The 17,567-nt window shown below is 33.8% G+C and overlaps 2 protein-coding genes and 2 long non-coding RNA genes across 4 annotated transcripts; 2 read left to right on the forward strand and 2 right to left on the reverse strand.

Moving 5' to 3' along the window:
* Positions 1–576: 576 nt before the first annotated feature.
* On the reverse strand, positions 577–1,483 carry LOC140182912 (protein MAIN-LIKE 1-like). The gene is made up of 3 exons (XM_072230883.1): positions 1,367–1,483; positions 943–1,285; positions 577–644 (listed from the first exon to the last, which is right to left on the reverse strand). Exons 1-3 carry the CDS (start codon positions 1,481–1,483, stop codon positions 577–579), a joined length of 528 nt encoding a protein of 175 aa, XP_072086984.1.
* Positions 1,484–8,486: 7,003 nt separating this feature from the next.
* LOC112785132 (uncharacterized) lies at positions 8,487–9,763 on the forward strand. The gene is made up of 2 exons (XR_003194161.3): positions 8,487–9,009; positions 9,494–9,763. It is a non-coding gene; the product is annotated as an uncharacterized lncRNA (long non-coding RNA).
* A 65-nt stretch (positions 9,764–9,828) lies between these two features.
* On the reverse strand, positions 9,829–11,967 carry LOC112785133 (uncharacterized). Its single transcript, XR_003194162.3, has 5 exons — positions 11,431–11,967; positions 11,108–11,183; positions 10,965–11,022; positions 10,570–10,631; positions 9,829–10,158 (listed from the first exon to the last, which is right to left on the reverse strand). It is a non-coding gene; the product is annotated as an uncharacterized lncRNA (long non-coding RNA).
* A 2,501-nt stretch (positions 11,968–14,468) lies between these two features.
* LOC140182913 (uncharacterized) lies at positions 14,469–14,966 on the forward strand. Its single transcript, XM_072230884.1, has one exon. The coding sequence runs from the start codon at positions 14,469–14,471 to the stop codon at positions 14,964–14,966; it is 498 nt and encodes a 165-aa protein (XP_072086985.1).
* Positions 14,967–17,567: the final 2,601 nt, after the last annotated feature.

Below are 17,567 nucleotides of genomic sequence, written 5' to 3' on the forward strand. Positions count from 1 at the left end.
CTACCTGTCGCATTCGCACTAGTAGAGGGTGAGAATGCGGAGTCGTGGACATTCTTTCTCTCGCACCTTCGGCAGCACGTGACCCAGCTTCCCGGTCTGCTGGTTATATCGGATAGGCACAACGGCATCAAGTCTGCGCTTGAGGCCCCGGACGGAGGTTGGTTACCACCTTCTGCGTACCGTGCATTCTGCATACGACACGTAGCGGCCAATTTCGCCCTTACCTTCAAGGGCAAAGACGCTAGGAGGCTTCTCGTGAATGCAGCGTACGCGAAGACTGAGGTTGAGTTTGATTACTGGTTTGATATACTGAGGTCTGAACACGATCTATCTGATGCCACTCTATGACAGCAAAGTAGATCAGCGCGGTCACACTGCGCCACACCGCCATGTGCCGAGGCTCCAAAACCTCCGGGTGCAACACCTGAAGTACGTCGGGGCTACTGTACGGCATCCATATAAACTGCAGAACAAACCGACCCTTATCAGGGCAACTGTACGACCCAAGTGTAAAATATTTAACTAAAATGCATCAGTTATTAATTAGCAGACTAACCTCCCTGGACTGTAACCGGTCTATCCTAAGCCTCCACGACCGCACTCTCGGACCCTTCTCGCTACCGGAAGGGTTGTAACCTGCCCATCTGCACCATACACATGAGTTACATATACTAATATCTGTGTTTACATTATGCAATAGAGTATTAACATACACGCAATTCTCTAAGTCATATTGAAAAAGTATAGGCCCAGTATAGTACCTCGACGCCAACGGCCAGCTAAACGTCTCATGTCCTGCAGGCCTAAACTGAGGAAACCGCCAAAAGATCCAAGACTGCAGTAGCTGGAGCGGGCCCGCTAACTTCACAACATGTCTGTTTGCCACTCTGCACATGCACCGGTACAACTAGGCCAGTGCTGCCGAACCCCAGCTGTACGTACCCAGCTCCTCCAGCCTCGCTACATATGGAAGCCATCTAATGTGAATCCGGTTGCCAGACTTGTCCGCAAACAACTGCGTGCCTAGCAACATCATGATGTACGCACGGACATATCGGCGAACAGTGTCATCATCTGCATCCTCAGGGCACTCACCAAAGGTCTCCTGAAACCAGCTGCAGTTCACTGCGTACTTCTGAACCTGACTGGGAGGAGGTATAACTCCTAGCAACTCCTGGAACCAGACCCAGGGTGGACGGCCTCCATCGATGTATATATGGAACTCTGACAGGCACCCGCTCACGTAACGGCCATCGACTGGCAAACCCAGCTGGTATGCCACGTCCTGGAGTGTGATCGTGCACTCTCCGAACGGCATATGAAAAGTGTGCGTCTCGGGACGCCATCTCTCAACGAATGCACTGACGAGCGCCTCGTCTAGCCGGAACCACCGGTCGTTCAGCCGTGCAAGATGGTATAGCCCTGCCATCTGCAAGTATGGAACGTATCTGTCATCAAGACGCATGCCCTGCTGCCGCCTCATGCTCCTAATGCATCGCTCGGGCTGCGCATGAAAAGAACCCCATACTGAGATATATAACTACACAGGTTTTACAGTAAACCGGTTCACATATACCGGTTCACAGTAAACCGGTCTACGTAAACGGGTTTACATAAAACGGTTTCCATAAACAGGTTTACATTAACCATTTTTCTAAATTAAACAGCATAACATTACATGAAAGATAACTAACTGGAAAACAAACCCTAAACCACACAACTAAACCGCTAGCATATACCACAATTAACGAGACCCATTAACAAGAAACAAATTCAATAAACCGGCTTACTTAAACCACCTAGCATTAAACAACTACCATAAACCACATAAAAAAACCGCTTGCGAAAACCGCTAACAAAAACCGCTAACATAAACCACCAACATAAACCACTACCAAAAACCACTGACTTAAACCACTAACAAAAACCACTACCCTAAACCACCACCCTAAACCACTTACATAAACCACTAACTTATACCGCTAGCTTAAACCACTATCATAAACCACCTACATAATCCCCTCACCTAAACCACCTACATAAACCACTAACATAAATTACCGTCTAACCAAGATACAAAACCACTATGGCACAACTAACGCTTGAATCAAAAAAAATTTCCGTACTAACCTCGTCGTTGATGACCCCGGCTATATGAGCGACTCCGTCCAACCGATATAACCGTGCCGGATCGTCCCCCATCAGCAGAGTAGTCCGTTCAGGTCTTTCTCGGAGAGAATCTGGGTCGTTTTCTCTGAGATTTTGTGGGGTAGGGGGGAGGGATAATGGTTCGAATGAGGGTGATTCGAACTCCTTATATAGTCGAATCACACATAATTCGAACCAGCCTGGTTCGAATTATGAAGGAGTGCATTAGGAGTAATTCGAACCGACCTGGTTCGAATTACATGGACTCGAATACAAAGCATAATTCGAACCACCCTGGTTCGAATTATGCATGAGAGAAGTTCGAACCTTATTGGTTCGAATTATGTGTGGGAGAAGTTCGAACCATCTTGGTTCGAATTATTCAAAAACGTGGAACACTAAATCGAACCATCTTGGTTCGAATTATGAAGGAGTGCAATTCGAACCAGCTTGGTTCGAATTGTATTAAAATACACTTTGGCTCATTGCTGAAACGAAATTGGATTTGGCGCATTTTGGTTACAAGTTTCTTGCTCTGGCTCAATATGGTTTTTTGCCCTTTATATATACTACTAATAAAAAAATAATATTAATAAATATTATTCACGTCCAATAAAAAGTATGTCCAACTAATGTTATTAAATAAAATGTAATTACATTATTTTATCAGTAAATTAGAGCACTTTTTATTAATTAGATGCAATTTTAAATTTGTAATAACTAGAGTATTTTTTTTTAATTTTTTAAGTTATTAATAGTTGACACATTTACATAATAGTCTATTAATATATAAAAAAAATAATTTTAATGGTTAATTTTAATTAGATGTAATAGTAATTTTATTTACTTATTTTTTTATATATTTAGTTAAAATGTATCTTTAAAGTTACTAAAATATTAAAAAATATTATTAAAAAAAATTTATATATTGACTTTTTTTAATCAGGTTGAACATTAATATAACAAAAAAATTTAATTAATTAATTTATCTATATATTAAGTAAATTAATTCTTCTCAACAATATGTATTAATTTTTTCGTAAGCAAATAATTTATTATACATATTTTGCATGCTCTTGTTGCTAAGGATTTGCATTTTGAGTATAGTACGCCAAGGAATAATACATTTGCTCTTTACAACCCCTTTGATATGGATGGGAATGGTTTGGATAAAATTAAAGCTCCAAATAAACAATTGAAGAAATGTAAGTCATGATTGAATGGTGGGAACTTGTCATTGACATTGTTTCCATCAATGGAGGAAGGAGATTATTGATGACTTGATGAGGATTGTAAATATAGATTAAATTATATTATATATTAGCACTTGCTCTATAGATTAGTTTATATGTACAAGTAAATGTTTCAGATCTAATAAAATGATATTGTTGACTTATTTTACTGGTTGAGAAATCTAGAATTTTTTTTTTAGTATTGGGCCAAAGGTGGTGTTACCCACCAAAATGACCAAACAGGAGAGTTTAACGTCGCTATAATAGCCGTCAAATGCTGGAAGAAAAACGTCAACGTCGTTATGTGGAAAACGTCACTGACGTTTTGATCAAAACGTTACCGACGTTTTGTTGTGCATGATCAATACGTGGCAGGTTCCTCTCTCTTCCCATACGTTGATGAAAATGCCAACTCTCTTCTTCCTTCATTCTTTCTTCTTCAGTTCATAGTCTCCATTATTCTTATCCATAGTCTTCATTTTTTCTTCTTCATTTTGTTTACCCTACATCCCCACAACAAAAAAAACGGCAGCCCCACATTCCCGCAACAACCACAACAAGGAAACGGCAACAGTTAAAGATAGAACAAGGTTAGTATTTTAAACGTATTATTAGTAATTAGTTAGAGTTAATTTTATTGTTTTGAAATAAAAAGTAAAAAAAAAAATAGTATATAATATTTTTAAAATAATTTTTTGATTACGTGGATGAATAAATTAATTATTAGTTCTTGATTAAGAGTAGTAAAAAATATATTATCTTTGTTATAGTTATAAACTTAAAATAATAGTATTAATTGTTAGCGTATCGTTAGTGTATTACGTTAATGCGTTACTAAATCCTGATAGAAGTTGGAATAAAAATCTGATTGAGTCGATTTTTTCAGTTGATATATGCAATAAAATTTTTTCAATCAAACCAACAGAGGAGGAGGATGAAGTTAATTGGTGCTGGACAAAATCTGGTATATATGAAGTTGGGTCAGGATACAAAATTGCTTATGGATTCTTTCATTCTCCTATTTCATTGAGGTCCCAGAACATACACAACAGAGTCTGGAATAGCATTTGGGAGTTGAAATTACCCCATAAAATTAAGATTTTTCTATGGAAAAGTCTTCATGAAAAGCTTCCGGTGTTGCAACAAGTTCACAGCCGGTTCACATCCACTCCTGCCACTTGTCCAAGATGCATGTTGAAGGCTGAATCAATTTCTCATGCTTTGTTCCAATGCCCTTGTCTTCAATAATATGGAGCCTAAGCTTAATAACCCCTGACCTATGGATGAGAGAAGAAGAAACTTTTTTCAATTGGTGGCAACGAGTCTTATCCTGGACAGCGGCTCAATTCGACGGTAGACAAAAGACCCTCCTCATAGCGGCGTTGTGTTGGAGCACTTGGAAAGCGAGGAATCAGTGTGTTTTTGAGAAGGCCAGCACTAGAAATAGTGAAAGAAGCTAGCAATTTAGTGCGTGAACTCGTGAACCATACGTGATAGATGCTACTTTTTCTTTACTCTTACTTTACTCTTCTTTAAGCTCTTAGTCTTTCAGTCACAGCTGATGATAAATGGGAATACCCAATTCTTTTGTACTTCCTTATGGAAACACTTTTATTTTATATTAATAAAATAATATTTATCTTTAGAAAAAAAATTAATTTAAAAAAAAAACAGAATTTTTATTAATTTTAGTTTGATTTTATGTAATTTATGTGAGAAAAAGGTCGCTTTAGAATTTTTGTATAGTTTTGTTTTAATTTTTACTTTTTTGAGAAACATACGTTTTTAATAATTTTAGTTATATTTTAAATAATTTATTTGAAAAAAATTTAATAATTTTAGTTTTATTTAAAATAATTGATTTTAAAACAGAAATATTTATTTAATTCGGATATAATTTTTTAGTAATTTAGGTTTTTAGGTTAAAATTTAACTAAAATATATAACCTTAATTATTATCTGATAAGCATGGGTTATTTTTTAAATTTTTTTATATAAAATATTAGGTGTTTCAGTTTTTATTAGTTTAAATTTTTAGTTAATTTATATATGTAGTGCGTGAAGTTTTTAATAATAAAATTGAATTATTATTAATTATATATATATATATATATATATATATATATATATATATATATATATATATATATATATATATATATATATATATATATATATACCATTACGGTTTTTTATTTTATTTAATTATTGGAAAACAAAATCATTGTTATTAAATTTTAGTATGGTTAGTAATTTTAGACATTTTTGCAATATATATTGAAAAATAATGGCAACATATTTAGATTGGATAATTAGTAATTTTTAGGATATGTATCTAGTAAATAGATTAAGAGTTATTATTATTATTGTTTTCAGTAGAAAAGAAAAAAGAAAAAATATAAGTAATTTTTTTTTATATTATTTTAATGTAGTGTTAAAGAAAAAAATGGGAAAACGTGACATCACACGTGCTGACGAGCATATATCAGAATATCTTCAACATCCTATATATGTAAGTAATTTTTGTGTTTACTGTTATGCTTAATAATTAATAATTCAATTAGTAATTATAAATTATTTGGATTTTTAATAAATATTAATTATATTTGTTACTAAACCGAGTATTAGTTTAGTAATATTGACTAGTTCTGGTTATTGACGGTTAGTTATTATTTTTGTTATCAGGGTTCAAGAAATTTGCACACTAGACATGCTAGGGTGGAAGAACAACTCAGAGAGAGCGGATTCTATCATATATCTCAGATTGGAAGGATCATGTCTCACGGTCCAACTATAGACACACTAGTTGAAAGGTGGCGGCCTGAGACGCACACATTTCATCTTTCACACGGCGAGTGCACGATTACGTTGGAGGACGTCGCCATGATTTTTGGACTCTGAACTCATGGCTTGCCAGTTACTGGATCAACTGACCACAGCACAAGTGGGTTAGAGAATGAGTGCATGACCCAATTTGGTATTGCTCCTGGCCCGAACGACCATAGAGGAAGCGGAGTCAAGCTAGCATGGTTCGGCACCCTAAAGCGGCGCCAACATTTGACTGACGCAGTAAGTAGGGAAATTTATGTAAAATGTCACATAATGTGTCTATTTGGAACAACCTTATTTAGTGACAAGTCTGGAATCAGTGTGCATTGGAAGTATTTGCCGTTGCTTCGTGACTTTTCTCAGATTCACAAGTTTAGTTGGGGTTCAGCTTGCCTTGCACACATGTATCGATCCTTATGTCGGGCATCTAGGTATGATTGCAAGGACATTGATGGTAGGTCGAAAACATTCCTTGTATACTAGCTTCATCAGCCACGTGCATTACTTGAAATTGAACGAAACCACCAAATACTAACACAGGCTGCCTATATAAAATATTGGTCACTCTCTTCCGGTCTTGCTGACCTACACTCTGACAAAGTACACTCTTAAGTCCTTCATATGTTATTGAAAGAGGAACAATAATAACACATGGATTCTCACACAAAAAACTCACACCCTCATGTGTATCATACAAAATCTTACCATTGAAATATATTTTTAAACTAACATAACTCTCCATTTTATACACTTATTACATTTACCCACAACTTATTTCACTCAACAGATGCAGAACAACTTCAACTGCTAAAGAATGAAGAACAACTTCAGTAGCTAAAGAAGTAAGAACAAATTCAACTGCTAAAGAAGAAAGAGCTCTAAGCTCTCTGAAATTTTGAGGCAAATAACTGTGTCGTTCACTTTCTACTCTACTCAAGATGTTTCTCGCATAACATTAGCATACCTTATATAGCTAATTTTAAATTTTTTTTATTCATACTTGTACTAAACGTCACCACTGTTTTGACCATTTTCAACGGTAAAATTTGTTTCAACACAAAACGTCACCGCCGTTTTCTATTTTTAAATTAAAAATTTTTTGCCACGTAGACAAAACGGCAACGCCGTTTTTAGCTATGCTTATTTTTTTAATTATTTATTTCTAACAAAACGTTGTGCCGTTTTGGTTTTATTTATTAAAAAAATTTAAATCATGTACAAAACGTTGGAGACGTTTTGTATCTTCTGACAAAAAATTCTTTCTCTCCCAGACCAATGTTAAACTCACCTAAAAAAAAATATTAAAGAAAAACACACACCTTTTTACAATATTTAAAAAATTCAGCCAGAAATTTACATAAGGTATTTTTTTACTCTAAACTAATTCATATTTCATAGGTTTGTAACAGTGTTGACAAAAATTTTTAAAATATATAAAAGATATTTTGAGAATAATATAATTTTTTATCGGTAAGTTTAACAAATTACCTTCCTCTTGATCTTAACTGCCCAAAAAAATCTCTTTTATTTATGAAAAAAAAAAAGCTAATAACTTCTTAAAGATTTAATTGAAACTTAATCAACAAAATACTTGCTTCTCCCAACATTTTTTTCTTTAAATGTTATACTCTTCTAATTTAACTTTGGAAATATTTGTATTCAATAAGAGGGTGTATTTACTTGCTTCTCCCAACATTTTTTTCTTTAAATGTTATACTCTTCTAATTTAACTTTGGAAATATTTGTATTCAATAGGAGGGTGTATTAAATTACAAATTACGAAATCCTGAATTTTTTTATTCTTCCAGTTATATTTAAGAAGTTTTCAATTTGCTTTCTTGGTAATTTCAATTCAATTTGAATTAAAAAGCTTTAAAAAAAAAGATAAAATAGGAAATAAATTACATTTATAATCTATTCAATTCTCTTTTTTTGTATTAGATTTATTTAGGATTAAAAATCTTACAAAAATAAGACCCAAATAAGAAACAATATGCACTTGGAATTTATTTAATGGGTCAATCTATGGTACAGATACTGTTTGATACAAATTTATAGATATTCCTTTTATATGAATATCAGATGGACACTTGGCTATTTTGTTGCAGGACTTGTCTCCTGCTTTATGTTAAGGGTGGCTGAGCCAGTTAGCCAAAATTTTTTTTTTTGTTTGTGTTTTTGGACATGGCCTTAGGTCGAAGAGCTAACCCAGCCCACACAAACAGAACCAGCCCGACTCGAAGCACTATCCAATACCCACGTAGAGACCCGCCCTCCCCTAACAGCCCCAAACCTCCCTTCCTCGCCCTCACCCTTGAAGACTGCCATCTTTTGTTGCATGGAGGCAAAGTCAGGAACCTGGATCCTCAACCGTGGCCTCGATCAGAATCCTCAGGTACTGCCTTCTTGAGGTCGCCCATGTCGCGCTTACCCCGACTCGATAACTCTGTTGGTCGTGTTCAATGGTGACCATTTGTGCTTCTTCACAATGACTGCGACCTCTCTCCAACACGCATGTCATTTCATTCTCCTTGGACTGCGCTTGCCAATGCCTTGAAGAAGCTCCTTCTCCTGCTTCGTGGTGATTCCGACCATCACCTCCCGTGTCCGCTCCCCACATGCATTGAAGTTGTCAGCGACTTCTTCCATGGTCCCTCCTCCCTGTCTCTATCGATTGAAATATAAGCAAATTGTTGAACGGATTCATCTCGTAGCGCGCATTGCCTGCATTTGGCCGTCCACGCTTTCGCTGCCGGCGCGATCAGAAGTTGCTGCTGTTCTGGTTTGGTCCTCGTCGCAGGTATGAATTTCATTGTTTTTGCTCTATTCGATTTTATAGTATTCAAAATGGTGTCTTGCTTTAGAGGTTTGGAGCATTGGGTAATTTGAATTGAATTTAATTGAATTGAATGTATAAATTTCTTTTGAATTTCCCTTTCAATGTTTTTGGTTTTGAAACTCGCGTAGGAGCATGAGTAGCTGCTTTATCCTTCTCTGTATTTGTCAACTTTACTTTTCTCTTCACACCACTTTCAATGAGACTTTTGTGCTGAATTTTCTCGAACATTTTACTTCCTTCTTACTTTCCTCCATTTGAATTTCTATCACTAGAATGCCTACTTCTCTCGACTAACCTTAAGCCATGGTTGCTGGTTTGGTAAGTCTAACTCAAATTTTTTATCCCTCTCTTTTTTATGTTTAACGTTCAAATCTTCGTTCCATATTTAGTTGCTTCCACATCTTCGTCTTGTTTGATGATGAAAATAATGTTGTCTTGCTTGCAGTTGTCATGAAAATATCACAAACACCAGCTGATGTTATTGAACAAGGTGTCTTGCTTGGAGTTGTCATGAAGAAATTCAACCTACTATGGCATCATTTTACAACCATTGTCTCTTCTATTATTATTATGGCATCAATTTAAAGGCTCTACAAAATATTTTAAATCTATTGCTTTTTTCTTGTGGTATTTTTTTTTTACCAGACTTTTTTCTTGTGGCAGTATCATAGCTACATTTTGATATTTTTCTCGTAATTTAAGCATTCCATTATAACTTGGATCCAATAAGATTAAAGACACACATAAAAAAGACGATCAATAAATTTTATCATGTTAAAATTTCAAAAACATTATACGTATTGTATAAAGATTTCTAATTCAAATATCAATATATGACAAGCCAATTTAATAAAAAGCCTTTAAACAAAATACATATTCTAACTTAAAAAGAGTTGAATACAAATCTAACGACTCAGCAACAATACAAGAAGGGCATAATTAATTATTCCATTTTTCGTACACCTTCATTTTTGCCTAGCTTCTATTTTTCCATTTTCGGTGACTGATGTCTTGAACGTTGAATATCGTTATAAACCCCCACCATGTTCCTCTTTGCTTTACTTAGGCTTTGTCTCTAGCAACTTTCAGTTAACAAGGATTATCCCAAACCTAGAAAGCAAGATGCAAAAATACCTTTGGTTAAATATAAAATTTACATTTATCCAACTTTCAGATTTCTCAAACATCAAACATCAAGCGTAGTGAGTAATGCTTATGATTAACTAGTGGTTTGGCATAAAGTAAAGTAGGCCTATGCATTATCCATGCCTTTAGCAAAAAATTATCACAAGATCATAATAAGATTAGAGGAATGCTAGGGCCAGCAATTTTTGTGTTTTGTAACCATCAATTGGCCATCAATAGTATTTTTAATGGTGTGAGATTACATCTAATGGTAAAAGATCACTCACTTTTTTTTTAATGGTTAAATATTGGTCACAAAACACAAAAATTGCTGCCCCTAAACTTTCTCATAAGATTAATACTTTGTGATTAGCTTATTAAGCTATCAAGCCTCACCATCCATGCATTTTCTAGACTTTGGTCCATGTTCTCTCCATCAACTTTTAGAGCTAATAAACCTATAATAGCAACATAAACCGAAAGATAATTTAGCCAAATGAAAGAAAAATAAAACTAAACAAAAAAAGTGAGCCAATATCCACCGTCTTATATTATTGTCATATACACACAATTATAGAAGTACTGTTAAATAATTGAAATTTGACACTATATCCGCTGTTTAAAGAAGAAAAGTATGTATTAGTATGTTAACATGGTAACAAAAATCAAATTAAAGAAGTGATGAAGTAGTTGGATCCTAATAATTAAGTCAGTCAATCAATCAATAATAATAATAATAATAATAATAATAATAATAATAATAATAATAATAATAATAATAAAAAAAATACCACAACAGTTGGCTGCAAATTTACGTTGTTTATCAACTTAGTCTCTTTCTCCTTTAACCTGGATCAATAACGAATTATAAGGGAGAAAAGTTTCCCAAATCTAGGTAAAACATAAATACGAAATATCACAATTAAAGCTTAACCTTCCCCAATCTAGCTGAGCAGCATGAACCTCATGTTGGAGACCCTTAAGTTTCTCCTCCAAGTCACATTTTTAGCCTACATTATTATGTTCAACAATAGAAATCAGTTCGTATTTCAAAATATAGAAATTAATCCAGCAACAACAATTATCACAGCAATTAAGCATTGTGGAGTTATAAGTACTATTTTGGATGCATTTCTCAAGAGAAAAATCTTAAATTCGGTAATTTGATAACAGCACATCAGAAAAAATGATTCGAAATAGAACTTCCAAGAAATTACTAAGAAGAAATAAGCAATAAAGACAAAGAAGAAGAGATACCTAAGGATCGAGTGTGATGCGAGAGGCTTGAGAGAAAGACGTGGACGGCGGAGAGTTGTCGATTTGCCTGAGAGGACAGAGCATGGCACCACGGCGGAGTAGAGCAAAGGTTTCAGAATGGCGCGAGCAGATAAAGACAGCGAAGCAGAGCAAAAAGAACAAGGCCCCAACTCCAGCAGGGAGGAACACGACGACGGCGACCAGAGAAGAGGGATTACAGCAGTGTTCTATTCCATAAAAAGCTAAAGCAAGGTAGAAGATGTATAAACCCAATTAGATTAAAAGAGGCCACCACTGATGACCCAAATGAAAAAACAAAAACAACTGGGCAGCCACCTCCTTAAACTCAGTTGGGGACGGCTCCATTCAACTAGCAAGTCCAGACAAAGGGACAGAGCTTTGCCAAGTCTATCCCCTACGGTGCCATTTGTCACAACCTCCTTCGATCTGTATAAATAAATCTGTACCATATAACTGGCCTTATTTAATATTTACTCAAATAAAAATATAGAATTTTTAATGATTCTTTATCACGCCAGGTATATGGTAGTAGATTCATAATATAATTTATAAACGACCAATGAATATTTCACGATTTGATAGATTAATGACTAATTTATTATAGATTAGAACTTTATTTAAGAATTTATGATTGGTTAATAAGTTAATGCATATACAACGAAATTTTGAACCCGACACTTATTTGAGTAAAATCTATTGTATATCTCTAATTTTACAACAAAAAATGTGCCACATATCATTCTCTCATTGCAATTGAAATCAAATCTTTTCCTCCAAAATTAAAGAGTTTTTCCCTCCTCCTTCTTCCTTTCTCTATTTCTCTCATTCCTTCAACCACTCTATCTATTTTATATATTATTATCAATATTAATGACTAATTACTAATTTGACAATCAAAATATGCAACATGATATTTTTTAATTGCATTAAAATTAAAATATTAAAATTGAAATTAGAATATACCTATATTATGTATCATATATTACTATCTAATTTGATAATCAAATGTGTTATATACTTACATGACACCCTCTTATTAAAATTGAGAGAATTTTTTTTAAATTAATAAACTCCCTTTCTAAATTTTCTTATCTACCTCTCTTCATTTTTCTATTTCTCTCTACTATTTTTACTCTATATATAATTTATATTTTATATTAGTATTTGACAAATCAAAATATATCATCTGATATTTTTTTTACAATTAAAATAAATTTTTTTCTTCTAAAATTAACAAACTCTCACCCTCACTCTTATTCTTCATCTTTATCTTTCTCTTTCTTTAATTTTCTCTCATTCTCTATTTTTTCTATCTTTCTCTTCTAGAGAAAACAAAATTAATAAAATAATATAATATAAATAAAAAATATTATTATTATTATTATATTATTATTATTATTATTATTATTATTATTATTATTATTATTATTATTATTATTATATACATAACTTTTTAATTTTTTATTTAATTTTAAATTTTTATCGCTTATCTTTCTAATCTATATTTTCATTTCTCTTCTTTCAAATATTTATTATATATAGTTTGGAGAGAATACTAATGTGATAATTAAAAGTTAGAATTAAGATTCAATTGTTTAAAAAAATTAATTTTGAGTTAATTTTATAACTATCAATATAATTTTTTTATACTAATATCTAATTATATTTTTATATACATAGAGAAAAAAATATTATTTTAAATAGCAAGTATAAAAATTAATTATTTCTATTTGTGCAACAGATTTAATAATTAATACCTAATTAAATGTAAAAGTATACACATTAAATTATTTTAAATTTTAGATAACGAATGTTAAAATTAATTATTAGTAAAAAATTAAATTTTTTATATAAAAATAATAACTAAAAATCTTATTATTTGATTTTTTATCTACAGATACCTTAATCTTCTTAGTCGGAGACTTTTGTCAACCTACGACTTTTTTTGTAAAAGTAGTTTGATTTTATAAATCTTTTGTGCGATGCATAATCTATACTGTCAGAACAAAGTGGACCATAATTTTAAAAATTTATATTCCCGTAATGTTATTACGGATAAAATCTACAAATAGCTTGATCTTCTTAACTAGAGACTTTTGCCAACCTACGACTTTTTTTTAAAGTAGTTTAATTTTATAAATTTTTTGTCCGATGCATAATCTATACTGTCAGAATAAAGTGGATCGTCATTTTAAAAAATTTATATTCTCGTAATATTATTATGAATAAAAATACTAGTAGAAAACTAATCACTAGACCAACACCAATCTAACTTGGTCTATTTTAGGTAATTGAATGCTGTTTTTTCTTGCTTGGGCCCAAATTAGCGTGGTTATGAGTTATGAGATACATGAAAGGCCATATATCTTGTTGCAAAAATTTAGAAGAAAGCCCAAGCACAAGGCCAAACCCAAATATAATGATTTGGAATTTGCATGCTTGAGTGTAGAAGGCGAGAAAGCAGCAACTGTCGATGGCTGTCGATGGCTTTTGGCGCTTGTTTCTTCGTTGCAGTGTGAGTCTTGAGAGTAAGAGACTCTCTCTTTTATCAAATGGCTTCCACAAAGCGCCAACTGTCGGAGGAGTGGATACCGAACTCCACGAACACGATGACCCCTCATCATTTCGTTTCTTCTCCTCGCGTTGTTCTCAATCCTATCTTCCACGATCATCTTTCTTGGCTCCCTTAAAGATGCCGCCTTTAGCTAAATAGAGAAGAACTTTGCTTAGAGTTTTGTGAATTCAACATGAATATTCCCTTTTTTGCTCTGGATTGTATGATTGAGTTGATAATTTGTATTAGTGCATGATACTTGCATGTTTGATTGTCTTATTTTTTTATTTTCTTTCTAATGTGCGTTCTTTAGTCACTCGCATTTGATTACATTCAGCTTGTGATGTCTGAGAAATAAGTGCACGATAGTTAAGTATTTTGTTGTTTTCTTTCTTCCTAATGTGCAGTAAAAATCTTTGCATTCTTTAGTTATTGCATTTGATTTGATAGCATTCTGCTTGTGATGACTAAGTTGCTGAAAATTGAATTGTTGCTAGATTTCAATGTGGAATCCGATGGACTTCATGATCGGGGGTTTGCTTATTGTTGGTCTGGTGCCCGAGCTAACGTTGGAATAACCACGGGAAGATATTGTTTCGGGTGCAAAATTGTTTCTTTGCAGCAGGTTCCGATGGAGGACACCGACTTTGAGGAGCGGCATATTTGCCGGCTTGGTATATCTAGAGGGGATGATATGCTTGGGGAACTTGGGGTTGGGGAGACCAAATACAGCTTCGGATATGATGGGACAGGAAAGTTTTCACATGAAGAAGAATCTTCAGATTATGGTAAGAGGTTTGGTGTTGGTGATACAATAGTATGCTGTATTGACCTTGAAGGCAAGCCAATGGCTTCAATTGGTTTCTCCAAGAATAGTAAATGGTTGGGAACTGCATTCCATTTTTTCCCTAGTCCTTTAGGTCTTGGAGTGGTGGATTCTCCCCTGGAAGATTTACAGTGAAAATCAGCACTTTTTCCACATGTGCTGTTAAAAAATGTGGTGGTTAAGATGCAATTCGGACTTGTTCCTCAAGAAGGGTTCAAACCTTGGGCCTCTGCTATTGAGGACAGAAACATCATCATGGGACCTGCCTTTTCTGATCAAAGCAATTGTGAGGTGATAATGATGGTGGATTTACCTGCTTCAGGGAAGACTACATGGGCAGAAAAATGGGTGGAAGAGCATCCAGAAAAGCGTTATGTTTTGCTTGGAACAAACTTGATTCTTGATCAGATGAAGGTTAATGATACACTGATATATCCTTCTCTTCTGTCTCTAATTTGTGCTTAACTCAAATAATTGTGTGCAGTTGAACGACTGTGGTGAAAGATTTGATCGCTTGATGGATCAAGTAACCGGAGTATTCAATGTGCTGCTAAAGAGAGCAGCTATTATTCCTCGCAATTATATAATTGATCAAACAAATGTTCACAAAAATGCACGTAAGCGTAAGCTCAAGCCATTTGCTGACTATCAAAAGGTAGCTGTTGATCTACATCTTTCGTTGCATCCTAAAAGTTAAATTTTCTACTGATTGTAATATCATTTTATGTTCGATGCAGATTGTTGTTGTTGTATTTCCAAAGCCGCTCAAGGTGCGGTGTGATAAATGATTTAAAAAAAATTCGGCTATTAAAATCGACGGTAAAGTTGTCGCTTTTTAAATTTAAAATGGACAAAAGGAAACAAAATATAGACAACGAATTTGTCGGTATTTTAATAATTAAATCGACGACTTCTTTGTCAATTTTATTGAATCAAATATCGGCAGAAACGGTGTTGATTTTATATAATAATATCGACGGCTTATTTGTCGATTTTATTGAATCAAATATCAACGGAAACAGTGTCGATTTTGTATAATAATATTGATGGCAAAATTGTCGATTTTATTAAGAAGATAAAATTCTCACACTCATATTATAGATGAAAAGATCGTTGATTTTAATGAATTATTATCGACGGCCTGGTATGCCGTCGATTTTATTAGAATTTTGAAAAATCAACAAGTTTAATAGCGACTTCATCCACCATTGATTTTGCCGTCAATTTTTAATATTATCGACGGCCTAACCGTCGATTTGGCCGTCGATTTTAAAGGTGTCTTTTGTAGTGCTATGACCGGGTTAGGGTCTAAAAGATAGACCCGGTATATATTTAGGGCCGAATCTAAATTAGGATAAACTCGATTTCATCTGATCCATAAATACCCCTAATTACACATCATTCTTCAAAAGAAAATATCGAAATTATATTTTTAAGATATTAAAAGTGCATTAAAATATTTATAATAAAAAAAAGAACTTTATTTTTGGGAACAAAATTTATATAATAACGGAAAATAACAGAATGAGGGAAGCGAGTATTATTTTTGGGCCCAAAGCATGAATCAAAGCGCATAAGTAGCAAGTAGGTGGCAACGGAACGGGTTTTTGCTCTACCTGATCCCGTCCCGTCATATAACAAGTCACATAGAACCCGTTCCACTTCTATCCGCGCGTAGTAAAACGTTAAACCCTAATCCGTTCTTACGGGTATCTGTCCCGTCCCTATAATTATTAAAATCCAATAAATAAAATTAAATTTCAAAATTTATATAACCATCATCACATACATAATATAGATTAAAGTAAAAATTTAAATATGATACAATATTATTAATTATTTACTAAATATTTTACATATATTATACATATTATATATTAAAATTATATATATTATATATATAGTGGGGCGGATAGGGACGGGTATTATCTAAACCCGACTCCGTTCCGCCCCTCTCAAAAACCCGCCCCCTAAAAATCTGTCCCGAACAAATAGAGGCGGAGTGGGTACCCACGAATTCGAATGGTATTGTCATCCCTCACAAGCAGCAAGCTAATATATAGGGATCAATAATGATTGACTTCTATCATGGCTTGCTGAATTACTCTTCAAGTGATAGGAGAGCATGGTTTTTATGTGGATGAAATAGATTCCGTTACCCCCCCCCCCCCACAAAAAAAACAGAAAGAAATAGATTCCGTAATTCATGGAAATTCAATTTGATGTGTGTATTAAATTATTAATAGTTCAATACCATCAACAACTTTGTCATCTTACAACCAATTCAGAGTGTAGAAGTTAGGCAAGGCTTACATCAAAACTTTAGGGTAGACAAGCATAAGTTTTAAACTCTGCTTATATTATACTTGCAGTACATAATCGGTCCTAAACCTAATAAAGTGGGAGGGTTGTGCTAGGTCTTCGACAACCAACATAAAATCTTAGTTGAATTTTTATGATATGAATCAAAGACGTTACAAAAACATAAAAGTTTTAAGTATCTTAGGTGCATCATACAGGATAATAGAGAGATTGAATAGGATGTAAATAATAGGATCTAAGCAGGTTGGTCAAAATGGCGGAGTGCATATGGTTCTATATATGATAAAAAAGTGCCTTTAAAACTTAAAGGTAAATTCTAGCGCACTGCAATAAGACCGGCTATACTTTATGATACGGAATGTTGAGCGGCCAAAGGGGAGTATGAACATAAGTTAAGTGTGACAGAGATAAAGA

This window comes from Arachis hypogaea, chromosome 20, assembly GCF_003086295.3.
Source record: "Arachis hypogaea cultivar Tifrunner chromosome 20, arahy.Tifrunner.gnm2.J5K5, whole genome shotgun sequence".
Taxonomy (NCBI): Eukaryota; Viridiplantae; Streptophyta; class Magnoliopsida; order Fabales; family Fabaceae; genus Arachis; species Arachis hypogaea.